General features: G+C 44.0%; 1 protein-coding gene across 1 annotated transcript in view; it reads right to left on the bottom strand.

Moving 5' to 3' along the window:
* Positions 1 to 2,899: 2,899 nt before the first annotated feature.
* Positions 2,900 to 26,597, bottom strand: part of LOC110170338 (rab GTPase-activating protein 1-like) — a 98,654-nt gene continuing 74,956 nt past the window's right edge. The window contains exons 11-12 of the mRNA XM_055165261.1: positions 17,803 to 17,923; positions 2,900 to 2,997 (exon numbers count right to left, since the gene is read on the bottom strand). Coding sequence (XP_055021236.1) covers positions 2,900 to 2,997; positions 17,803 to 17,923 — 219 coding nt within the window. The remainder of the gene's footprint in view (positions 2,998 to 17,802; positions 17,924 to 26,597) is intronic.

Raw genomic sequence — 26,597 nt, 5'->3', positions numbered from 1 at the left:
TTTATTATTTTTAAAGACGTTATTGTCCTTCTTCCTACAGGATTTGGCGTAATACATGCCCGCGCTCTCTCTGCTCTAGCAGCGGTCGCTCTGATTGGTCCAAACGCTCCTCGCCGTGCACATTACAAACGTCACACGGTGGGAGGAGCTTCGCCTGGATTGAGGAAGTAAGTGTGGAAGAGAAAATTATTTTTGGGCCCATGAGCAAATGAGCGAGTTCTATGTTAGAACTACAGAGAGATGTTTAAATTACACGTCACTCTGGTGCTGTAGTCAAGAGCGCACTAATCAAAACCCAGACTAAGACCAGTCCGAGACCACAGGCACCCGAGACCAGGACCGGACCGAGACCTCAGAGGGTCGAGACCGAGACAAGACCAAAACATTTAAAGGTCGAGACCAAAACAAAACATCTTTGGCATTTTGTACATTTATTTGTATTTTACAGTTATTTTGGTAGAAATATATCTATGTTTTTATAAATCTGTCTCCATTTGATCTGAGTAATGTTAATTTAAGCTTAAAATAAGAAAATAAGCAAACTGTACTCCAATTAAATACTCTGCGCCACTTTCCGAGATCCTGACCCACAGTGTTTCTTCATTTTGAAGAAGTTTTCTTTAAAGTTCCAGTGGAAGTTCTCTTATAGAAGGGGTTGTCAAACTGTGGGTGGGGTCCAAAAAAGGCGCATTTAAGTGTAGTACAGTTTGTTTGGTTAATTTTAAATCTAAATTAACATTAATCAGATAAAATGGAGACAGATCTATGAAAAAATTGATACATATGAGACAAAAAAAAACTGTAAAATGCATGAAAATGGTCTCGATTTGGTCTCATCGGGCCGTGATCTCGGTCTTGTCTCGGCCTCAGTCTTTAAAAGTCTCGGTCTTGTCTCGGTCTTGACCCTCAGAAGTTTAGATCTTGTCTCAGTCCACAAAAGTCTTGGTCTTACCTGGGTCCTCAGAAGTCTTGGTCTTTCCTCGGTCTTCAGAAGTCTAGGTCTTGTCTCAGTCTCGACCCTCAGAAGTCTTGGTCTTGCCTCAGTCTCGACCCTCAGAAGTCTTGGTCTTGCCTCGGTCTCTCGACCCTCAAAGGTTTTTGGTCTTGCTCGGTCTCGACCCTCAGAAGTTTTGGTCTTGCCTCGGTCTCGACCTCTTGGTCTTGCCTCGGTCTCGACCCTCAGAAGTCTTGGTCTTGCCTCGGTCTCGACCCTCAAAGGTTTTGGTCTTGCCTCGGTCTCGACCCTCAGAAGTCTTGGTCTTGCCTCGGTCTCGACCCTCAGAAGTCTTGGTCTTGCCTCGGTCTCGACCCTCAGAAGTTTTGGTCTTGCCTCGGTCTCGATCCTCAGAAGTCTTGGTCTTGCCTCGGTCTCGACCCTCAGAAGTCTTGGTCTTGTCTCAGTCTCGACCCTCAGAAGTCTTGGTCTTGCCTCGGTCTCGACCCTCAGAAGTCTTGGTCTTGCCTCGGTCTCGACCCTCAAAGGTTTGGTCTTGCCTCGGTCTCGACCCTCAGAAGTTTTGGTCTTGCCTCGGTCTCGACCCTCAGAAGTCTTGGTCTTGCCTCGGTCTCGACCCTCAGAAGTTTTGGTCTTGCCTCAGTCTCGGCCTTGAAAAGTCTCTGTCTTGTCTCTGCCTCGGTCCTCAGAAGTCTTGGTCTTGCCTCGGTCTCGACCCTCAGAAGTCCTCGTCTTGCCTCGGTCTCGGCCTTGAAAAATCTTGGTTTTTATTTCAGGCCCGACCCACAGAAGTCTTGGTCTTTATATTAGTCTCGGTCTTGTCTCGGTCTCGACCATCAGGAGTCTCAGTCTTGCCTGGGTCCTCAGAAGTCTTGGCCTTTCCTCGGTCCTCAGAAGTCTCGGTCTTGTCTCGGTCTCAGCCTTTAAAAGTCTCGGTCTTGTCTCGGTCTTGACCCTCAGAAGTCTCCATCTTGTCTCAGTCTCGGCCTTGAAAAGTCTCTCAGAAGTCTTGGTCTTGCCTCGGTCTCGACCCTCAGAAGTCCTCGTCTTGCCTCGGTCTCGGCCTTGAAAAATCTTGGTTTTTATTTCAGGCCCGACCCACAGAAGTCTTGGTCTTTATATTAGTCTCGGTCTTGTCTCGGTCTCGACCATCAGGAGTCTCAGTCTTGCCTGGGTCCTCAGAAGTCTCGGTCTTGGTCTCGGTCTCAGCCTTTAAAGTCTCGGTCTTTGTCTCGGTCTTGTCTCGGTCTTGTCTCGGTCTTGACCCTCAGAAGTCTTGGTCTTGCCTCGGTCTCGACCCTCAAAAGTTTTGGTCTTGCCTCGATCTCGACCCTCAGAGTCTCTGCCTCGTCTTGCTCGGTCTCGTCTCAGAACCTCTCAGAAGTCTTGGTCTTGTCTCGGTCTCGACCCTCAGAAGTTTTGGTCTTGCCTCAGTCGCAACCCACAGAAGTCTTGGTCTTTATATTAGTCTCGGTCTTGTCTCGGTCTCGACCATCAGGAGTCTCAGTCTTGCCTGGGTCCTCAGAAGTCTTGGCTTTTCCTCGGTCCTCAGAAGTCTCGGTCTTGTCTCGGTCTCAGCCTTTAAAAGTCTCGGTCTTGTCTCGGTCTCGACCATCAGAAGTCTCGGTTTTTATCTCGGTCTTGACCCACAGAGGTCTCGGTCTTGTCTCGGTCTCTGCACCCTGTGGTCTCAGACTGGTCTTGGTCTCCATTAGTGGGTCTTGCCTACAAAACTACACCGTAGCATAAATTTGGAGAAGACCGGTCTCGAGTACTACGACACTACTTCACTCTGCCGTAAACTGAGAAAATCCGGTCAGTCTAAGCAAAAATAGATTTGTTTCTAAGTTTTTTTGACTGCAACAACTTCACATTTACCAGTAAGAATTGTACTAAAAATAAAAAAGTCTGTAGTTTTTTTGAGGCAGAAGAGAGATTTTAGCTTTACCATCTGTTCAGGATGGTTCCCCAGGACTCCAGGATCTTCTCGGGACAATCTTTGGACACGTCTCCGGTTCCGCTGGAGATTTCATTGTCGCTTTCTGCAACGATAAAAATAAAGCGAAACATTAATTAAAAAGAACCCATTTTAATATTTGCTATTTTCTGATCTATGTTGTATTTTGGCTTGTGACTGAAACAAAATTTTATTTATCACTGTCGGGTAAAAACTATGAAATGTAAGTAACTTTTCTGGTGGTACTTTGTCTGAAATGTTTCACAGTATGGCTTTAAACCTTTCTATCTTCATGGAGACCAAATCAGACCAAGTTACAGGTATGATATATATTTATATTTATTATTTTTATATTATTATTATTATTATTATTATTATTATTATTATATTTTTATTTTTTATTATTTTATTTATATTTATATTTTATTATTTTATTTCAAATCTTATTTTACACAACCTTTATTTAAACCCGTTCAAATATGTCGTACTTTTCCAAATTAATCAAAATTCTAAACTAGAATTTTCATATTTCGTTTTCATTTTCGCACTCCACAATGTAAATTTTGTTTCTCCGGTCAAAACGATCGAAGTGTGTCCCTAAAGCTTTGTTATTTTTTTTGTCTGAAATGTTCCACCGTGCGGCATTAAGCGTTTCTATCTTCACGGAGACCAAAGTTAGAAGGTTACAGGTCAGATCTGTGGAGAGGCGACGCCGCTCACCAACAGAATGAGCTGTAAAACCCGCACCTGTGATTGAATAAACGTAAAGTGGAGCTGTTCGATGTCACACTGTGGAACATTCTAAAGCAGAGGAATGACGTATCCATAGAAACAAGCAGGTGACGGACCCTCCAGCAGAAAAGTTGCACAGTGCACCTTTGAATTTCTAAAGAAAAAAGTCAAAATAACAGATTTTTCTGACAATTCCAAACAATAAAGCGGGATAATGCCCCAAAACACTTTTCTAAAACACCTGACTGTACCATATTATTATTATTAAAAACATGAGCTGCAATAAATCAAGAGAAGAACAGAACACGTATAATTAGGTCGTATGTAAAACGAGTCATAGCATTTTGAATTATTGGACCGTCTACAGGTCAAACTAAAGATTAAAGACACACTGTCCTGACCGAGACTGAAGGTGGAGCTGCAGAGAAAAGGCCCAAGACGACGGAAGATCATTTGGCTTCATCAGATTTCGAATTTAAAACGCCGCTGAATTTCTGACTTTGCTTTTTTTTTAACTCTGAAAAAACATTATTGAACTGTTTTTATTCTGAATAGGCACATAAGAGTAAATGTAAATATGTAAAGATTATTGCCAGCGTGGATGATGTCAAAGTACATAACACCAACACACTCACTACACACACAATTCATAGTGCGAAATCAATGTCGAGAAACAAATACCGTATTTTCCGGGCTATCAGGCTGCGTTCGGACTGCAGGGCTTAACGCTCAATTCCGATTTTTTTGTGAAATCCGATGTTTTTTCGAGGTCGTTCACATTTCCAATTAAATGCGACTTGTACGTGATCCCCTTTTTGGTTTTGCTTTGTTGTCGCTCCACATGCCAAATGTTCGCTGCAAACTCGGGATGATTCAGACGGTCAAAGATGACCTTTTTCGTCCTTCCCGTGGATCAATCCTGCCCGTCCCTTCACCTTTCACTATTTTTCAGTTACGATGGGAAGGGAAATAGTTTAAACAGAGGTTTGCAGTCACACACATCTGATTCACTTTTGCATTTATGAAGTTCGCAAACCAATTTCTCGAGCCGTTTTCCGCTGTTAGGATCCAACAACCACACAATTACGATGTCCGAATCCCAAAACTAAAATATGACAATATCAGAACCAGAAACAAAAGTGATATGGTACAAAAGACTTGAAAAGATCGACTTTGACAATAAACACATCCCACTGTAAAAACAAACATGGTGGTTTGATGCTCACTTTTTCGGAAAATCCTTCCCAGTATGAATTGCGCGATGACCGGAAGTCTGAGATTCTTGATGCGTGTATTAAAAATGAATGAATGAATTTTTGAAAATCTACCTTGATAAAGCCAAGATTTAATATTTATATATAAAGACTGATGGGACTTTCTAACGTGTTAAACATGCACATATTTCAATTATTCACTGTACTGAGCACCAGTCAGTCAGTTCGATCAGTCCTCTTCTTCATCTGTGTTTCGAGATGTGACCCTTGATGAAAAAAGTTTGGACACCCCTGAGTTAAACCAACAGCTCGTCAAAATAAAAAAACACATTTATACATTTCCAAAGTGTTTAAAATTCAATATAAAAAAAATCTCCTTTTAAATATTCAGCACAAATATTTTCCAGCGCTCAAATTCAACAGCCAAAACTCAGTGTGAAAAATTCGCAGCAAAAATCCAAGACAGACGCGATCGATCCAAAAATGATCCAATCTAACTTAGTAACAAACAGGAGCGCGATCTGATTGGTCAGAATTCGCCTCATCAAACCTCAAAGCCCCGCCCACAGATGAAAACAGCCAATAGGAAACAGCCTCTGAAAATATTTGCGCTGAAGATTAAAAAAGTGGAATTTTTATCGTGAATTTAAAACATATTGAAAAAGCACACTTAAAATTTCAGCAACTAAAATTCAAACACTCAAAGTTAAGTATTTAAAATTCAAAATGTAATGGAATAATACAAGAGAGACTGAAAAGACGGGGACTAAAGCTCCGGAGACTCAGAGACGATAAATATAAACGCAGAACTACTCAAACATGCAAACAAAACAAAACACAACTCCAGGTGCGTTTGCCACGAGGAAACAAATATAGAACAGAAAGTGCTGCTGCGTGAGACTTCGGTACTTTAGTCGACTCAGGACTCTCAAGTTTAATCTGTTTTTATATAAATACACCGTGTCATAGTGCGTTTTTTGTGCACAAATATTAGTTTCTGCGTGAGCTCCCCCTGCAGGTGAAGTCGTGTTAGAACAGAGACAGAGACGACTACAGTACAGCTCCAGAATGTGCAAAATTTTTACGTTAAACTTGGACTATGTAAGTTTTTTTGTCGTCCTATCTCCATGGAGACAAGTAGGCGACGTCATCAGGCCAAGTTACAGGTCGCATCTATGGAGAGGGGAGTCTACTCATAATAACAACGCATGTTTTTATGTTATTTTTTAGCATGACCTCATTTTAATTTTTTATTTTTATGGTTTTAATTTAATTTAATTAATTTTTTTTTTTGTGTGTGTGTTTTTTTTTTTTTTTTAGCATGCCTCAGTTTTTTTTATTTTTGTGTTTTTACATTAGTTTTTAGCACAGCCACTTTTAAATTTTTTATTTGTACATTTTTAAGTTTTTTTTTTTTTTTTTTTTTTGCATACACCCTTTTTCATTTTTATGTTTTAATTTTTTTTTAGCACACCTCCTTTTTAACTTTTATGTTTTTAAGTTAGTTTTTAGCATGCCCACTTTTTTAATTTTTATTTTTTATGTTTAAGTTATTTTTTTAGCATGCCCCCTTTTTCATTTTTATGTTTTAATTTTTTTAGCACACCTCCTTTTTTTATTTTTGTGTTTTTTTGTCAGTTTTTAGCATGCCCACTTTTTTATTTTCTATTTTTATGTTTAAGTATTTTTTATTTTTTTTTAGCACAGCCCCTTTTTTATTTTTATGTTTTTAAAAAAATTTTTTAGCATGCCCACATTATTTTTTATTTTTAGGTTTTTAAGTTTGCTTTTTGTTTTTTTTTTTTGCACACCCCCTTTTTCATTTTATTGTTTTACTTTTTTTTTTAGCACACCCTATTTTTTTATTTTTTATTTGTACATTTCTATTTTTGACAAAATTTCTAAACTTTTCCATTACTTTTTCAAGACCTAAAGTGAAATTTCCATGACTTTACGGCTGTTTGCACAACAAATGTATGGCTTTTTCAATTACATTTCCAATAAAAGTGCGCTATACTCTACTTTTTAATACATTAATTGGTTTTGTGTATAGGCGAGTTTCATTGTTGACAAAAGTGTGCGTTGCATGCTGAGAATTATTTTGGTCGGCGGCAAGAAACACTAATTCAACATGACGGACGGAGCGAGAAAGCACGTAAAGGGTATTGATCCCGGTTATTTATCCACTCTAACGGCAGAGGACCCAAGACCATTTGACCAGAAATTGGTCATAAACATCGACGGACGACAAATCACCCTTTTCAACCCCGACAAAAGGTGGAACAAACCAAATTTCTGGTCAGAATCGCCAACTACCTGGACAAATATTCACTTGGGCGACATCCACAATGACTTGGTGGAAACTCCTGGGCCATTCACAGCAGAAAAGATGAAAACCTCCAAGAGTCTCGATGTGTTGTTGAACTTGTTGGAGTCCACGGTTTGTTAGGATCTTCTACGTTTGCTCTGCGGATGTTTGAAAGTCGTTTAATTCACCGTTAGTGGTTCTTTTCACTCAGAATACGAAAAAGACATTTTCCTTCTTCCGTGCTTCTATTTGTGCGTCCGATAATGCAGCAGGAATTTACCATTATTTACGCACTGTGTTTGACGCTATCGTGTTTCTTGCCTCTGACCAAAATATTTCCCAGCAGCAACGCGGGCTTTTAATAACAATGACGTCAGCTGAAACTCGCCTATAACATGTGATTAATCGCACTCGAACTCACGCGATTAATGTAATAAATATTTTTTATTTTTGCCCAGCCCTAATTTATTCAATTACAGGTGGTTTTGTAGCTCAAAAATACCTAGAAAAAAACAGACTCTCCACAGATCTGACCTGTCACTTGGTCTGGTTTGGTCTCCATGGAGTTAGAAAGGTTTAATGCCATAGTGTGAAACATTCTAAAGCAAGAAAATGTCCATGAATAAAAGCATTTCAGAGTTCCTCCTAGGGCTGGGTACCATAAAGAAGTTTCCGATACGATACATACCTCGATACACAGCCCACGATACGATACATACCTCGATACAGTGCACTTTCGATTCGATATGATATATTTCAAATCGATAAAAAATAAAGGCTAAATCGTGTCTCTGATACTAAAAGTCTTTGTTTAACCACTTCTTGTGCAAAGTTCATATGAAACACAAACATTTTAATCCTCAAAACAGTAAAAATGTCAAATGTGTCGCATAAATGAGTTTCCTTTCACTCCACAAGCAACAAAACTGTAGCGTTGTAACAAAATGATTTAGTAAAACACACCTAAAAATACTCCTGAAATATCGATACAGTAGCCCACGATATCGATTCTGTATCATCACATTAAGCGATACGATATATCGATATTCTGATATTTTTACACACCCCTAGTTCCTCCACCTGAAAAGTGACACGACGCAGCTTCAAGCAACGAGAAACCCGCTGTTTTTTCTGTGTGACATTTTTGCCGACACCCGTCCGTCCTCTGTTTTCTCTCTTATATCATCATCATCATCATTTTGCCGTTCTGTTTATTCTGTTTACACCGTCGTTTCACCGCTGCAGCCTTTTTATCCGCACACAGAGGCTCAGGTCTGCCTCGTCGGTGCCTCGTCCGTGCCTCCATTGTGCTCTTGTGTTACAGTGCAGCTCCCCTCTCATAATGGCCTGTGCCTTCGGAGGAGAATGGAGCGAAAAACACAATCAGGGGCATCACAAAGCGCCGTAAAGCCACAGAACGCCACCGCCACGGCGAGGGGGGGAGGGGCCCGCGTGCTCGCTCGGGGCCCGTACAAAAGAAGCTGGGTTCACGCACAATGAGGTGACCCTGAACATCTGCGATCTTCAGCTCAGGAGGAGGCGGGAGACGACGAGAGGCAGAGCCGCGCGGTGACCAGTCAGGTTTTAAACGTCCTAAATGACACAAAATTGACTTTTTTGAGCGTTTTATCCATTTTATTTCGTTGTTCCCTCTTTGGGCCGATCACGATAACAGATTCAGAAGCAAACATGATGTATCGCTACGAAAAAATACTGTGATAAACAAAGAAACTGAAACTAGTCTTGTTCCGATACTGTTTTTGGATCTGTACTCGCCAGACTGAACCGGGACTGAACCAGGACTGAACCATGTCTAAACCAGAGCTGAACTAGGACTGAACCGGGACTGAACCAGGACTGAACCAGGTCTAAACCAGGAATGAACCGAGGACGAAACCATGTCTAAACCATGTCGAAACCAGGTCTAAACAAGGTCTAAACCAGAGCTGAACCAGGACTAAACCAGAACTGAACCAGGTCTAAACTAGGTCCAAACCAGGAATGAACCGAGGACGAAACCATGTCGAAACCAGGTTGAAACCAGGTCTAAACCAGGTCTAAACCCACGTCTAAACCAGAGCTGAACCAGGACTGAACGAGGACTAAACCAGGACTGAACCGAGGATGAAACCATGTCAAAACTATGTCGAAACCAGGTCTAAACCAGGATTAATCCAGGACTACACCAGGACTAAACCAGGACTAAACCAGGACTAAACCAGGACTAAACCAGGACTGAACCAGAACTGAACCAGGACTGTATCAGAACTAAACTAGATCTAAACCAGGCCTAAACCAGGTCTAAACCAGAACTGAACCAGGACTGAACCAGGACTGAACCAGGACTGTATCAGGACTAAACTAGATCTAAACCAGGACTGAATCAGGACCAAACCAGAACTAATCTTGGACTAGAACTTGGAAGCACCTTGCACACAGGGTGTCTGCGCGGCGCGATCGGGCGTCAGCTGTTCTTCGTCCTGTGGAGTGTGGAGTTCTGCGTCAGTCCTTTCGCTCGTGGTCACCTGACGGTCTACACGGGCGCGTCTCCGGCGTTTCACCGCTGCTGATGTCGCGGTGATTTTAGAGAATTTGTATGAAGAAAAACAAAAAACCCACCACTTCAATCCAGGTTAAAAAAGCTTTGTGACGTGTGTTATACATATACATTTTTTTTTTTTTTTTTCCCTGTAATACCACATTACTGCGTTACAGCAAAGAGAAATGCATTACAGTAATTCGTTACTTTTATAACACGTTACTCCCAACACTGCTCGCCGATGCCAATACCAGTCTGATACTAAATAGTGTGAAGTAAAAGACTGAGACTACTCAGTTTTGTCACAGTACAAACAGTGTGACCAGACGTCCCTGCTTCTCTGGGACAGTCCCAGTTTTGACCCTGTGTCTCTGTCCCTGCAGATTTATACAAAACTACTGATTTGTCTCCTGAGTTTTATACAAGAAATGCCCCAGATGTCCCTATTTTTGACTAATTTTATACCTGCCAACAGTAAAGAGAGGCAGAAATTGTACTTGGTTAAGTTAAAATACATAAAAGCTGCTTAAAAATTACAAAAACACAGAAAATGTGACTATACTGGTTCACATGTTAATCATGATTTGGCCAAGTGCAGAATAATTTTCATTAATTACTCACTCGTTTCACAATTTTATTATTACCAACCAACACAAACTCGGGGGTGTCGCAGTGTTTGATTTTGAAAATCTGGTCACCTTTTACAAGAGCAATAAATAAATCTATTAAAAGACTATTTTTAAAGAAAATCTAGAAGAATAAATTTGATTTTGAGAACTAAGGTTATCACTGGAATCACCGTATCGGAAACAATCTGCATCCAGACACGTTGTTTCTGTGTCCACAAATCTTCCCTATCACAGCTTTGAACATATTTGTTTACGTTTTACAGAAACAAACTTAAAACCACATGACTCATTTGCATGAAGGAAGCGCTCAAAAACTCAGCTCTTTCCTTGTGCGCTGATGTGTTCAGATTCTATCTGACTTAAATAAGACACGACTCAGTGGAATATGAGTGTTCTCTCTGTGACAGAGAGGTGTTCTGCTGATGGTGAGTCTGTTCTGTGTAAATAGTTGTAGCTCCGCTGTTTCCCGTTTATCAGTGTTTTCAGGCGTCCACACGGTGCAGGATCAGATCTGGACCAACATGAATCCGTAGGAGCTGGAGCCACCAGATCGTTCCGTCTCTGGAGCCGTTTTCCATCGGACGAGTGTGAACGAACACTGCATCCGCAACGAAAACGACTCAAATACGAAGTAGTGTGGGCGGAGCCTAAGTGTTAAGAGTCAAATATATAATGATTTTTGACCAGGGTGCCCACACTTTTTCAGCATGCGAGCTACTTACAAAATGATCAAGTCAAAATGATGTACCTACTACAAAGCCGAGCAAACTGTTCCGCACTGAAACAATCTGCCCTCACCCGCTCGAGTCTGAGACAAGTCCAGGGCCGTAAAAAGACCGGTCTGGAGGACTACGACACTACGATCTACCCACACTACCTTGGCGATCGACTGGTAGACACACTTAAACACTTAAACTATAAAAAGATGCTCGTTCGGAGCACATGGATGATTCTGCGGGGTAAACTAAGTCCAAGTTGTCGCTGTCTTGTCAAAGTTTTTCTACAAAGTTGAGCGTCCACACTAAAAGCTAAATGAAGGTATCAAAGAGAAAACACAAATGTCTTTTCTGTCATTATCAGTGTTTTTTTTTAAGAGTCTGCAAACCTCCACAGTCTACAGTCTACATTTAACCTGCTCTGGACACACTCGCATCTACAGCTCCTCACTGTGGAAAATAAAGTAGTATCGGATCGGTGATTTGATCTGAGTACTCGCCGGTATCGGTATAGGAAAAACCCTAATTGAAGCCACTTTAAGTCACTGACACAATTAAAATAAAGCAGGATAATCCCACTAAACCATTTTTAAATAGAGAGTCTCATTAAAAAGCCTGAGCTGCTCAAATAAATAACAGAATGGACCAATAATCAGCCATAAAAGTGACTTATTCAACCCCCAACAGCTCAAGTCTTATCTTCTGGACTCTGTTCACGCTTATGCCACAAAACCAGCAGACGTTTGGAAACAAGCGGACGAAGACTTCCTTTGGGCTCCGTTGGCGATAGTAACGAAGACAAAATCTGAGAAAACTGAGAAAATGGCCCCGGTTTTCTTCATCTAGATGTCACTTTTTCTTTTATAAATTGCCTTTTCATTTGTGTATTTATCTAACTTAGTTTAAAAAAAATGTCACTGTGGCGTTCCGTTCCGTTCGACAGAGCCTACTGCAAGAAAAATAACAAATATCTCCCCATTTTTGCCAAAAAAAAAAAAAAAAAAGAATCAACATGAGAAAAGAATCAACATGATAAATACTGAGTCCAATAGAAGCCCATTTCCACCAGTAAATAAAAATTAAAGCCTCACAAAAAGTCATAATTATGGAGTTTTAAACATATAATTACAAATTTTACACTCATACTTTTGATATTTAAACTCATAATTACTCATTTTAAACTCATAATTTTGAGATTTAAACTCATAATTACAAGATTTAAACTCATAATCACTCGTTTTAAACTCATAATTTTGAGATTTAAAGTCACAATTATTCATTTTAAAGTAATAATTTTGAGATTTAAACTCATAATTACTCATTTTAAACTCATCATTTTGAGATTTAAAGTCGTAATTACAAGTTTTAATCTCATAATTAGGAGTTTGAGTTTAAAAAAAAAGTGGATTCAGCAGCAGCATCTTCACAACCTGCCAAATCTTTCCATGTGGAATTCTAATCTCAATTTTCCTTTTTTTTTAATCAAATTAGACAAATTATAAAAGTCAAATTAATAGTAAATTTATAAAAGGAAATGAAAGAAAGCAATGACGTCTAGATGAAGAAAACCAGGTCATTTTCTCAGTTTTCCCAGATTTTGTCAGAGTTACTCGCGCAAACAGCCCAAATGAAGTCGTCATGTTTCCAAACGTTTTCCGGTTTTGTGACGTAAGCGTGAACAGAGTCCGCTGAACAATAAGTCGATCATGCTTCTTTCATTAATCCATTCACACAGAGTGGTTTTCTTTTAGACTCAAAAAAGCTCAGTTTGCATTTTGCCTGGATTGTTGCGTCACATGTAAAAATTCAGTCAGTTTTTAAGTCAATAAAAACATCAGTGGATTTGCTTTGGGTCAAACTGTGTTCAAAACAAACTCTGGTCTATTAACAAAACTCTATTAGCACAGCGTTCACAGGAGATAAAGACTTAATTTGTTTATTTTCCCACTGGCTCTTGTTAATTACGTTAAATGAAGTTTACTAAAAAAAAAAAAAAAAAAGGGCCCATATGACACTATTTTCTGATCTATGTTACAATAATGTAGTTTCCTCGTCACAAACAGACCTGGAGTTGTGTTTTTTGTTTCATTTAACACACAAACCTGCACATTTAGGCTGAATTCTTCTCTCAGACTGAAAACAGGAAGTGCTCCACTGTGTTTTTACATGCCATACGCCTTTACTAGAATCATGCGGATAATTTCAGTCCTGGAATTGCCCATTTCTACTGAACCTAAAGTAAAAAAGGTTCACAGCAAAACCTGGAAGGTTAAAATTCCAGGTGTAAAATATTTTATAGTTGTTTTTAACACAAAAAGTGTTATTTTAACTATTAGAAAATTAAATGGGGGTTCGAGTTGGGGTTATTTGCCAAAGTTGATACGGTTACAGTTAATTCAACTTCTATTAGTGTTAATTCAACTTCTCTTCGTGTTAATTCAACTTCCACTAGTGTTAATTCAACTTCCTCTAGTGTTAATTTAAATGGTAAAATGGTATATATAGCAGCTTTTCCACCTTCAAGGCTCAAAGCTCTTCACAACAAGGAACCACTCACACATTCATACACCAGTGCACACAGACACTGTGGGCAAGGTGGGTTAAGTGTCTTGCCCAAGGACACAACGACAGCATTCATCTGTGGGAGCTGGAATCACACCAGCCAACCTGATGTTTGATGTTGAGAGCGGGATTCGAACCGCCAACCTTCAGATCAGTGGGCGAATGCTCCACCAACTGAACTACTGCCGCGCAATTTAACTTCACTTGGTGTTGTATAGAGGATTTTCCAAGGAACGAGAAATCCAGCGACTGTTTGTCCTTTTTCAAATGTTGCGCATGAGTGAAACCAACTCCCCTCCCCCACAGCTCCTACGTAGAAACACCTCCTCCCTCCTCCTCCTTACGCCACAAACAGGTTTGTTTACAGCCGCTGCACATGACTTGTAAACAACTAACTACAGTGTTGGTTAGACAAGACGGAGAAGTGAGGAGCGGGGGGAGGGGGGCACGGACATTTCGTGCGCGGACGAGAAGTGAGGAGCAGGGAGAAGAGCGGAGCAGGGAGAGGAGAGGGGAGAGGAGAGGGGAGCGGGTGCGTGGAGATTCTGTGCTCGGAGAAGTGAGGAGCAGGGGGAAGAGTGGATCGGGCAGCGGGGAGAGGAGCAGGAAAGGGGAGCAGAGAAGGTTGCGCGGAGATTCAGTGCAAATGAACTAACTACAACACGCAGCAGCAAGCGGACTCTTTCTTTGCCTTGAAAATTACGTTTTCAGACATAGGATATCGCTTTTGAAAAACGTTTGTGTAACTCTTGGAAATAAAGTACGTTTTCATAATAAGCAGAAGTTTCCTGTCCAGGAGTAATTTGTGGACCAGTGCTTCAGTCTTTAGACCCTGCGTCTGCTTCAGTTGCGCCATCGCTGGAATGAATCTTCAAGAATCACCTTAGTTTGGCTTCGCTGCTTTTCCCCTTGTCTTCTTCTTTCATCGACCTCAAAAATGGACTTTCTTTTGCGGCGAACTGCTCCTGGATTCTTGTCGCCATCGCAACAAACTTTGTGCGAACTGCGAGGAAGATATAGGTAAAAAAAAGCCACTAAGAACTGTTGCGTTGGTGGAGTAAACAGCGTCTGTGCGTCTTGCGTCTGTGGACTGCGTGACAGTCGTACGTAAACCACGTACCGGCGGCGCAGGCAAGTCAGTTACACTAGAAACGTAGGGAGTTTGATTGACAGCCTGTCAGCTCACAGATAACGAGGCAGTGTCGTTATCTATTGGCAAATGTTTAGCCCCACCACGTCCAGAGTTGATGAATTTTTATTCTCTTTTTTTTGGTCATCATAATTACAAGGCTACTGCATCTATAATCTATCACTGACAATTTGAAACAAAAAAAATCCTCCATACAACCTTTAATTCACCTTCTTCTAGTGTTACTTCAACTTCTCCTAGAGTTTATTCAACTTCCTCTAGTGTTAATTTGGCTCCTCCCACCACCACTTCAAACTCCTGCCAGATAAGACCAGTTTGAACCAGTTTTGTTCATAATTTCATCTTAAATTAACTCAAATAAAGTGTAAAAACAAAACACCTCTGTGTGTTGTTTAGTTAAATCAGGATAACTCTACAAAGTGTTATCCGTTTACTCTCAAAACGTTAATTTAACTCTTGATTTTTGGGGTTAAACGGGAACTTCGCTCCAGTGTGACTTAATTAACATTTCCAAAAAGTAGAACAGATCGGACTGGTATAAACCCTGGGAAAACGTTAAAAAATTTTCTGTGAGAGTCGATTTTAACACTCCACTTTTTGCGGTGTAGCAGTTAACTTGAAAACTCCCACTACGTGACATCACAAGGTGGAACAGAGCATTTGGAGCATTGGAGATGTAGACAGACGAATATTAAAGGATGGTATAGATATTTTTTTGGAGGAGGTAACAGCTTAACTCTTTCCCCCATGAAGACGACATTTGACGACCCCCTGTTTCCTTAATGACGTGTTTTGACTCGTCCGCTGTTTCACTAAAGACGTGATTTGACGACCTTTAGAAACGGCTCGGTTTTTCACATTTAAACAGAGTCTGCGACAGGTCGGGGCCACTACAACCCACACCAGACTGACCAATAGGATTCAAGGAGATGTTTTCGCAGGTTTTTTCCGAAGTTAATCAAAGTAGTGATGATGGTAGCTTCCGGAAAAAACACAACACGAAACACGAGCAATGGAAAGATCACGGCGCACAGTTTTAGAAATAATGAAGAGAAAGTGACTTTTATAGATTTCAAAGTGGTGATGAAGTTGATCATAAAGTGGAAAACAGCGACAGCGACGAACTTTCAGAGAGTGAATCTTACGAAGGTGAGAATGCAGCTGATGCGTCTGTATTGAGTCCTGCGATGTCCGAACAAACTATCCAGGCTTTATACTTAATTAAGAACCAAAACTGCCCTGAAATCTGGATGTTGCTCAGGCGAGTCCTTTAAAATATTTCAGTCTTTTTTTTCAAGATGCAGAATCACTACAGTAAAAACGCTTATGCGGAGCTTTGCGCACGAGAAAGTGACCAAGATGACAAATACTGGACACACACTGACGGGGAAGAGTTTTATTATTATATTATTATATTATAATAAGCTGAATTAGTTGAATAAGTTAAATGGAAAAAATGAATTAGGTGCACACAGGTGAACAACAGGTAAAAACAGGTGCACACTTGGCTCTACTGTATCTGGTGATATGAAATCTGTTTAAATACTTTGACAAATATATTTTTAACATTTTTTTAATGAATACAGGACTCAGAACATGCAGATATCAGATGCTGAATATAGTTTTTTGTTTTCGGTTTTGCACCTGAGCAGGTAAACTCTCATTTTCAGTGAGCTGTTATACACCTGTAAATGAGTTGAATCACATTTAAACATCCAGAAATGAAGAGTTCAGAGTCTGAAGTTTCCAGAGACACAAATATGTCTGTGTTTCAATTAAGTTCATGAGTGTGAAAATCATTTATAATCACTCGTGGAAGTTTGTTTTCTTTTATGCAGTTGTGCTCTAAGGGTAGAACTAGTAACATATGTCTGGGTTGTTCCTAGTCGGGGTCCAGGGGGGAAAGAGTTAAAGTTTGTATGGAGGATTTTTTTTGTTTCAAGTTGTCAGTGATAGATTATAAAGATGCAGTCGCCTTGTAATTATGATGACCAAAAAAAAGAGAATAAAAATTCATCAACTCTGGACGTAGTGGGGCTAAACATTTGCCAATAGATAAAGACACTGCCTCGTTATCTGTGAGCTGACAGGCTGTCAATCAATCTCCCTACGTTTATAGCATAACTGACTTGCCTGCGCTGCCGGTACGTGGTTTACGTACGACTGTCACACAGTCCACAGACGCAAGACGCACAGACGCTGTTTACTCCACCAACGCAACAGTTCTTAGAGGCTTTTTTTTACCTATATCTTCCTCGCAGTTTGCACAAAGTTTGTTGCGATGGCGACAAGAATCCAGGAGCAGTTCGCCGCAAAAGAAAGTCCGTTTTTGAGGTCGCTGAAAGAAGAAGACAAGGGGAAAAGCAGCGAAGCCAAACTAAGGTGATTCTTGAAGATTCATTCCAGCGATGGCGCGACTGAAGCAGACGAAGGGTCTAAAGACTGAGCACTGGTCCACAAATTACTCCTGGACAGGAAACTTCTGCTTATTATGAAAACGTACTTTATTTCCAAGAGTTGGACAAACGTTTTTCAGGACACGAAAGCGATATCCTATGTCTGAAAACGTCATTTTCAGTGCAAAGAAAGAGTCCGCTTGCTGCTGCGTGTTGTAGCTAGTTCATTCGCACTGAATCTCCGCGCAACCTTCTCTGCACCCCTTTCCTGCTCCTCTCCCCGCTGCCCGATCCGCTCTTCCCCCTGCTCCTCACTTCTCCGGGCACGGAATCTCCTCTCCCTGCTCCCTGCTCCTCACTTCTCCGTCTTGTCTAACCAACACTGTAGTTAGTTGTTTACAAGTCATGTGCAGCGGCTGTAAACAAACCTGTTTGTGGCGTAAGGAGGAGGAGGGAGGAGGTGTTTCTACGTAGGAGCTGTAGGGGAGGGGGGTTGGTTTCACACATGCGCAACATTTGAAAAAGGACAAACAGTGGCTGGATTTCTCCTTCCTTGGAAAATCCTCTGTACAACCTTTAAAGAGTTAAAGAGCGACGTGACTCTCTGAAGCCCTGAGGTGCGTGTGGTGTGTTTGTGTCCAGACCTTCGTCCTGCTCCTCTTCCTCGGTGGGAGACGTCGGCTGGAGTTTGTCGTCGTTGCTCCTGTCGGCCTCCCTCTGCAGACTCACCACCTCGAACACGGCGTCGCTCTGACCCTGCTGCTCCTGCTGCGAAACAAGACAGAAAGACCAGGACGCGTGAGGACAAGGACCAGGGATTTAATATGAAACTTCAACTGAGCGATGCAACAAGTTAAAGCTGCACTGTGTAACTTTTCTAGTGGAAGGTTCGTCAAATGTTTTTCTCCATGTCCTCGTTTAGTCTTGGTTTAGTGTTGTTTAGAACTCGTTTAGACCTGGTTCAGACCTGGTTCAGTCCTGGTTTAGTCCTGGTTCAGTCCTGGTTTAGACCTGGTTTAGTCCTAGTTCAGTCCTGGTTTCAGACCTGGTTTCCAGTCCTGGTTCAGTCCTGGTTTAGACCTGGTTTATTCCTGGTTCAGACCTGGTTCAGTCCTGGGTTAGTCCTGGTTCAGTCCTGGGTTAGTCCTGGTTCAGTCCTGGTTCAGTCCTGGTTTAGACCTGGTTTATTCCTGGTTTAGACCTGGTTTAGTCCTGGTTCAGTCCTGGTTTAGTCCTGGTTTACCTGGTTTATTCCTGGTTCAGTCCTGGTTCAGTCCTGGTTTAGACCTGGGTTAGTCCTGGGTTAGTCCTGGTTCAGTCCTGGTTTAGACCTGGTTCAGTCCTGGTTTAGACCGGGTTTAGTCCTGGTTCAGTCCTGGTTTAGATTCCGATGATCTAATCTGTAACGGGGAGAGTCGCTTCTGAACTCGATTCCTCTGAAACAAACGCGGCGTCTCGGGGAGGAAGACATCGCTTAGAATAATAAAAAAGATTCTAATCGGACACCTGACGATAAATAAAAAAGGAAAATAAAACCGACGTGCAGCTTGTAATCCTTCCAACGAGACGGTTTAGTTTAGTTTAGTGATATTTACGAGCGGGACGAGATGCAGTTTCACCAAGACGAGACGCGAGATCAGATCTACGAGAACGACATTATTTGACGTTATTTAGGCTGTAATAAAAACATGGTGCAGTCCAGTTCAGAGTCCTCCACCGGTTCACTTTTGGTTTCACTTTCTTCAGCGCGAACACGAACTCACAGACGCGACTCGACCGTCAAAACTTCACAGGTTTTATTTACTGAACAGAAGAAACACTGATCGAGATGCCGGACTGAACCAGGACTGAACCAGGACTGAACCAGGACTGAACCAGGACTAACCAGGACTAAACCAGGACTGAACCAGGACTGAACCAGGACTGAACCAGGACTGAACCAGGACTGAACCAGGACTAAACCGGGACTGAACCGGGACTGAACCGGGACTGAACCGGGACTGAACCGGGACTGAACCAGGACTGAACCGGGACTGAACCGGGACTGAACGGGACTGAACCGGGTTTAAACCAGGTCTAAACCAGGACTGAACCAGGACTAACCCAGGACTGAACCAGGACTGAACCAGGACTGAACCAGGACTGAACCAGGACTGAACCGGGACTGAACCAGGTTTAAACCAGGTCTAAACCAGGACTGAACCAGGACTAACCCAGGACTGAACCAGGACTGAACCAGGACTGAACCAGGACTAACCCTGGACTGAACAAGGACTAAACCAGGACTAAACCAGGACTGAACCAGGACTGAACCAGGACTGAACCAGGACTGAACCAGGACTAAACCAGGTCTAAACCAGGACTGAACCAGGACTGAACCAGGACTGAACCAGGACTGAACCAGGACTGAACCAGGACTAAACCAGGTCTAAACCAGGACTGAACCAGGACTGAACCAGGACTGAACCAGGACTGAACCGGGACTGAACCGGGACTGAACCGGGACTGAACCGGGACTGAACCGGGACTGAACCGGGACTAAACCGGGACTGAGGACACCAGGACTAAACCAGGACTAAACCAGGACTGAACCAGGACTGAACCAGGACTGAACCAGGACTGAAACCAGGACTGAACCAGGACTGAACCCAGGACTAAACCAGGACTAAACCAGGACTAGGACTGAACCAGGACTGAACCAGGACTGAACCAGGACTGAACCAGGACTGAACCAGGACTAAACCAGGACTGAACCAGGACTGAACCAGGACTAAACCAGGACTGAACCAGGACTAACCCAGGACTGAACCAGGACTGAACCAGGACTGAACCAGGACTGACCAGGACTGAACCAGGACTGAACCAGGACTAACCCAGGACTAAACCAGGACTAAACCAGGACTGAACCAGGACTAAACCAGGACTGAACCAGGACTGAACCAGGACTAAACCAGGACTGAACCAGGACTAACCCAGGACTGAACCAGGACTGAACCAGGACTAAACCAGGACTAACCCAGGACTGAACCAGGACTGAACCAGGACTGAACCAGGACTGAACCAGGACTGAACCAGGACTAGGACTAACCCAGGACTAACCCAGGACTGAACCGGACTGAACCAGGACTGAACCAGGACTGACTAACCAGGACTAACCAGGACTGAACCAGGACTGAACCAGGACTGAACCAGGACTGAACCAGGACTGAACCAGGACTAACCCAGGACTGAACCAGGACTGAACCAGGACTGACTGAACCAGGACTAACCCAGGACTAACCCAGGACTAACCCAGGACTGAACCAGGACTAATTCTAGGACTGAACCAGGACTGAACCAGGACTGAACCAGGACTAAACCAGGACTAACCCAGGACTGAACCAGGACTGAACCAGGACTGAACAGGACTGAACCAGGACTAACCAGGACTGAACCGGGACTGAACCAGGACTGAACCAGGACTGAACCAGGACTGAACCAGGACTGAAAACCCAGGACTGAACCAGGACTAACCAGGGGACTGAACCAGGAACTGAACCAGGACTGAACCAGGACTGAACCAGGACTAACCCAGGACTGAACCAGGACTAAACCAGGACTAACCCAGGACTAACCCAGGACTGAACCAGGACTGAACCAGGACTGAACCAGGAACTGAACCAGGACTAAACCAGGACTAAACTGAACCAGGACTGAACCAGGACTAAACCAGGACTGAACCAGGACTGAACCAGGACTGAACCAGGACTGAACCAGGACTGAACCAGGACTGAAACCAGGACTAAACCAGGACTAAACCAGGACTAAACCAGGACTGAACCAGGATTGAACCAGGACTAAACCAGGACTGAACCAGGACTGAACCAGGACTAAACCAGGACTGAACCAGGACTAAACCAGGACTAAACCAGGACTGAACCAGGACTGAACCAGGACTAATCCAGGTCTGAACCAGGACTAAACCAGGACTAAACCAGGACTAACCAGGACTGAACCAGGACTAACCCAGGACTGAACCAGGACTGAACCAGGACTAAACCAGGACTGAACCAGGACTAACCAACCCAGGACTGAACCAGGACTGAACCAGGACTAACCCAGGACTAACCCAGGACTGAACCAGGACTGAACCAGGACTAACCCAGGACTGAACCAGGACTGAACAGGACTAACCAGGACTGACTGAACCAGGACTGAACCAGGACTGAACCAGGACTAACCCAGGACTAACCCAGGACTGAACCAGGACTGAACCAGGACTGAACCAGGACTGATTCCAGGACTAACCCAGGACTGAACCAGGACTGAACCAGGACTAAACCAGGACTGAACCAGGACTAACCCAGGACTAACCCAGGACTGAACCAGGACTGAACCAGGACTGAACCAGGACTAACCCAGGACTAACCCAGGACTAACCCAGGACTGAACCAGGACTAATTCTAGGACTGAACCAGGACTGAACCAGGACTGAACCAGGACTAACCCAGGACTAACCCAGGACTGAACCAGGACTGAACCAGGACTGAACCAGGACTGAACCAGGACTAACCCAGGACTGAACCAGGACTGAACCAGGACTGAACCAGGACTGAACCAGGACTGAACCAGGACTAACCCAGGACTGGACTAACCCAGGACTGAACCAGGACTGAACCAGGACTGACTAACCAGGACTAACCAGGACTGAACCAGGACTGAACCAGGACTAACCCAGGACTAACCCAGGACTGAACCAGGACTGAACCAGGACTGAACCAGGACTGAACCAGGACTAAACCAGGACTAACCAGGACTAACCCAGGACTAACCCAGGACTGAACCAGGACTGAACCAGGACTAACCCAGGACTAACCCAGGACTAACCCAGGACTGAACCAGGACTGAACCAGGACTGAACCAGAACTGAACCAGGACTAACCCAGGACTGAACCAGGACTAACCCAGGACTGAACCAGGACTGAACCAGGACTAACCCAGGACTAACCCAGGACTGAACCAGGACTGAACCAGGACTGAACCAGGACTAACCAGGACTAACCCAGGACTGAACCAGGACTGAACCAGGACTGAACCAGGACTGAACCAGGACTGAACCAGGACTAACCCAGGACTGAACCAGGACTAACCCAGGACTAACCCAGGACTGAACCAGGACTGAACCAGAACTGAACTAGGACTAACCCAGGACTAATTCTAGGACTGAACCAGGACTGAACCAGGACTGATTCCAGGACTGATTCCAGGACTGAACCAGGATTGAACCAGGACTATACTAGACAGTCTTGAAGGCGCATGGACTTAGTCTTATCTCGGTCTTGAAGGCGCATGGACTCGGTCTTGTCTCGGTCTTGAAGGCACTTGGTTTCGATCTTGTCTTGGTCTTGAAGGAGTTTGGACTCGGTCTTGTCTCGGTCTTGAAGGCGCTTGGACTCGGTCTTGTCTCGGTCTTGAAGGTGCTTGGACTCGGTCTTGTCTCGGTCTTGAAGGCGCTTGGACTCGGTCTTGTCTCGGTCTTGTCTCGGTCTTGTCTCGGTCTTGAAGGCACTTGGACTTGGTCTTGTCTCGGTCTTGAAGGAGCTTGGACTCGGTCTTGTCTCGGTCTTGAAGGTGCTTGGACTTGGTCTTGTCTCGGTCTTGAAGGAGCTTGGACTCGGTCTTGTCTCGGTCTTGAAGGTGCTTGGACTCGGTCTTGTCTCGGTCTTGAAGGTGCTTGGACTCGGTCTTGTCTCGGTCTTGAAGGTGCTTGACTCGGTCTTGTCTCTTGAAGGTGCTTGGACTTGGTCTTGTCTCGGTCTTGAAGGAGCTTGGACTCGGCTGCATTGTGTAATAAATTTTTCTGGTGGAGCATCCGTCAAATACTTTTCTAAACCAAGACCCAGTTACAGGTCAGATCTGCGCAGAGGCGACCCCGCTCACAGTCACAATTCACATTTTTTCCTAGGCGTTTTTGAGCTGTACAACCACTTGTGATTGAATAAACGTAAAGTAGAGCTGTTTAAAGCCACACTGCGGAACATTCCGGGCAGAGCAACGACGTATCCGCGCTGCAGAAACAAGAAAGCGACGGTCCCGCAACCAAAAAAGTTACGCGGTGCGGCTTTAACGTGTGGGAAATGAATCCGTGTATCATTCGTTCATTCGTTTTTCAATATAAAACCAAAAATAAGAAAACGAAAAAACAACAGTTTTCTTCGTTATTTGTCTCCAAAACCAAAATGAAAAAAACGGATAACGATTCGTTTTTTTCAGTTTTCGATTTTGTGTTTAAATGAAGAATGGAAAAAACGGATAACGGCCGTTTCCCGTTTACGTGACTTCCGTGACTGCGATGCCGGACTTTTGCACCGGGTACGGACTGAACCGGGACTGATCCAGGTCCGAGACCAGAGCGGGACTGAGACCGGGACCAGACCGGGACCAGAGCGGGCCTGAGAGACCGAGACCGAGACAAGACCAGAACCAAACCGGGACCAGACCGGAGGCTTGGACCCCGTGGAGGCCCGGAGTCAAAGCTCGGAGTCCGCCCTGGTCCCGGTCTGGTCCCGCTCTGGTCCCGGTCTGGTCCCGGTCTCAGTCCCGCTCTGGTCTCGGTCTGGTCTCGGACCTGGATCAGTCCCGGTTCAGTCCGTACCCGGTGCAAAAGTCCGGCATCGCAGTCACAGAAGTCACGTAAACGGGAAACGGCCGTTATCCGTTTTTTCCATTCTTCATTTAAACACAAAATCGAAAACTGAAAAAACGAATCGTTATCCGTTTTTTCATTTTGGTTTTGGAGACAAATAGTGAAGAAAACTGTTGTTTTTTCGTTTTCTTATTTTTGGTTTTATATTGAGAAACGAATGAACGAATGATACACGGATTGAAATGCGTCGGTGACATTGTTTTTGTCCCGACTCCGCTCTTAGGAAAGTGAATAAAAAATAAAATAAAATCTTTCTTTCTACCTGCGATCCCATCTTCCGTGAAAACCGCATTACAATATTATCTTTTAATTAGGTTCCCGGCAGCTCCCGTCCGTCTCGCTCTTCCGCAGATAACACAGGAGTCGGTGAAGCGCGGCGTTCGGAGTCTGGGGTAATTAAGCACGGGCCAATAACGAGGAGCCGGTCTCTCATTAACGCGTTACAGTCGGAGCTTCCTTTTGCACACGGCACACTCCACTGGCTCTCCTCCCCGCGGATCTGACTCTCTCTCTCTCTCTCTCTCTCTCCCCAAAGCCGCGAGCGTCTGGAGGAGACGAGGACCAAAGGACGAAGGTTTAAAAATGTGGATGGAAACGCAGAGGGTTTATACTCGTGACAGCCGAGGTTTTACAAGGTAGACCTGGTTTAGTCCTGGTTTAGTCCTGGTTTAGTCCTGGTTTACTTCTGGTTTAGTCCTGGTTTAGTCCTGGTTTAGACCTGGTTTAGACCTGGTTTAGTTCTGGTTTAGTCCTGGTTTAGACCTGGTTTAGACCTGGTTTAGTCCTGTTGTAGTACTTGCTTTAGACCTAGTTTAGACCTAGTTTAGACCTGGTTCAGACCTGGTTTAGACCTGGTTTAGACCTGGTTTAGACCTGGTTTAGACCTGGTTTAGACCTGTTGTTGTACTCGCTTTTGACCTGGTTTAGACCTGGTTTAGTCTAGTTTTAGTCCTGGTTTAGTCCTGCTGTAGTACCTGCTTTAGACCCGATTTAGACCTGCTTTAGACCTGGTTTAGACCTGGTTTAAACCTGGTTTAGACCTGGTTTAGATCTGGTTTAAACCTGGTTTAGACCTGGTTTAGACCTGCTTTAGACCTGGTTTAGACCTGGTTTAAACCTGGTTTAGACCTGGTTTAGACCTGGTTTAGTCCTGGTTTAGTCCTGGTTTAGACCTGGTTTAGTCCTGGTTTAGACCTGCTTTAGTCTAGGTTTCGACCTGGTTTAGTCTAGTTTTAGTCCTGGTCTAAACCTGATTTTTTTCTGGATGTAGTACACACTTTAGACCCACTTTATTCCCGTTTTTTATCTGGTTTTTATCCTGTTTAGCCCTGGTTTAGTCCTGCTGTAGTACCCGGTTTAGACCCAGTTTAGACCCAGTTTAGACCCAGTTTAGACCCAGTTTAGACCCAGTTTAGACCCGGTTTAGACCCAGTTTAGACCCAGTTTAGACCCAGTTTAGACCCGGTTTAGGCCCGGTTTAGACCCAGTTTAGACCCAGTTTAGACCCGGTTTAGGCCCGGTTTAGACCCAGTTTAGACCAGGTTTAGACCCGGTTTCGACCTGGTTTCGACCTGGTTTAGTCCAGTTTTTGTCCTGGTTTCTCACCTTGACAGTGCGCGGCCTCTTACACATGATTAAATGTGAGGTAGGGGTGTTTAATGTCACACTGTGGAACCTTCCAGGCAGTGACATAAACCGTCTCGCACCGTCTCTCTCAGTGGCCTCCCCACAGAGCCTCTCCGCGGGGCACAGACGACCTGGGCCAATCCCCGTCCCCCCCGAGCGGAGACCGGCCTTGGGCAGACACAGTTTTTCAAATCCTGCCTGAGAGCCTCCCTGACCCGGAGAGATCAGACTCACAAATCTACAGAGCGCGGGGCAGGTGTCCAGACCCGACCCTGGCCCCCGTCACACCACTTAACCGAGGGGTAAACTGAGGACTGGGGGTTGGTGTATCAGTGACTCTGAGCCCGCCCTCCCATGATGCATTTGGAGAAGATGGTTTGGACCTACTGTCTATGGTTTGGACTCAAGTTGCTGTTCTCACCAGAGGGTCCACCCCAAGCCGACCGAGACCACCTCCTTCCTGAGGTCTCGGTTCGCTTGATTTAGTGCAGATCCAAGTGTGACTGAAGCTTTCACACCAACGACAACCAACCCAACTAAGGCTGCGTTCAGACTGCAGCCTGAAGTGACTCAATTGTTTTTTTTGGCCTCTATGTTCCTGTATCTGATCTTTTAATGACAGATTGAACGACACAGATCCGATTTTTTCAAATGTGACCCAGGACACTTGGATATGTGCTCCTGAAACCGATACATATCTGATCTTTTGACATGTGACTTCAGTGTGAACGGCCAAAGTGCATTCATCCACCTACACGTCATCAACAAGACACAGACGTCACTATTCTGCACTGAAGTAGGCGAAAATTGTTAATGAACTCAGAGTCACTGAAGTGAAGCACATCACCACTCACCACAAAACACCACGACCAAAAACCTCGTCCTTCTCCTTCTCAATCTCCTCCTTAAACAAGTAAGTTGTTCATGTTGTGGCTCCGGTACGAGAGGAACTTTAAAATCTCCAGGTGCTCGATGCTGCGTCCATGTTTGGACAACTTCCGTAAACACAGAGACGCTCGCTGCGGTTGACGTCGTCGTGTCTCCAGTGACGTCGTCGTGTCTCCAGTGACGTCGTCGTGTCTCCAGTGACGTCGTCGTGTCTCCAGTGACGTCGTCGTGTCTCCAGTG

Source organism: Boleophthalmus pectinirostris, unplaced genomic scaffold, assembly GCF_026225935.1.
Source record: "Boleophthalmus pectinirostris isolate CB_2022bp ecotype Guang Dong unplaced genomic scaffold, ASM2622593v1 HiC_scaffold_7, whole genome shotgun sequence".
In the NCBI taxonomy this organism is placed as follows: domain Eukaryota; kingdom Metazoa; phylum Chordata; class Actinopteri; order Gobiiformes; family Gobiidae; genus Boleophthalmus; species Boleophthalmus pectinirostris.
The sequence above is the reverse complement of the archived record's forward strand: the minus strand, read 5'-3'. Positions and strand labels throughout refer to the sequence as shown.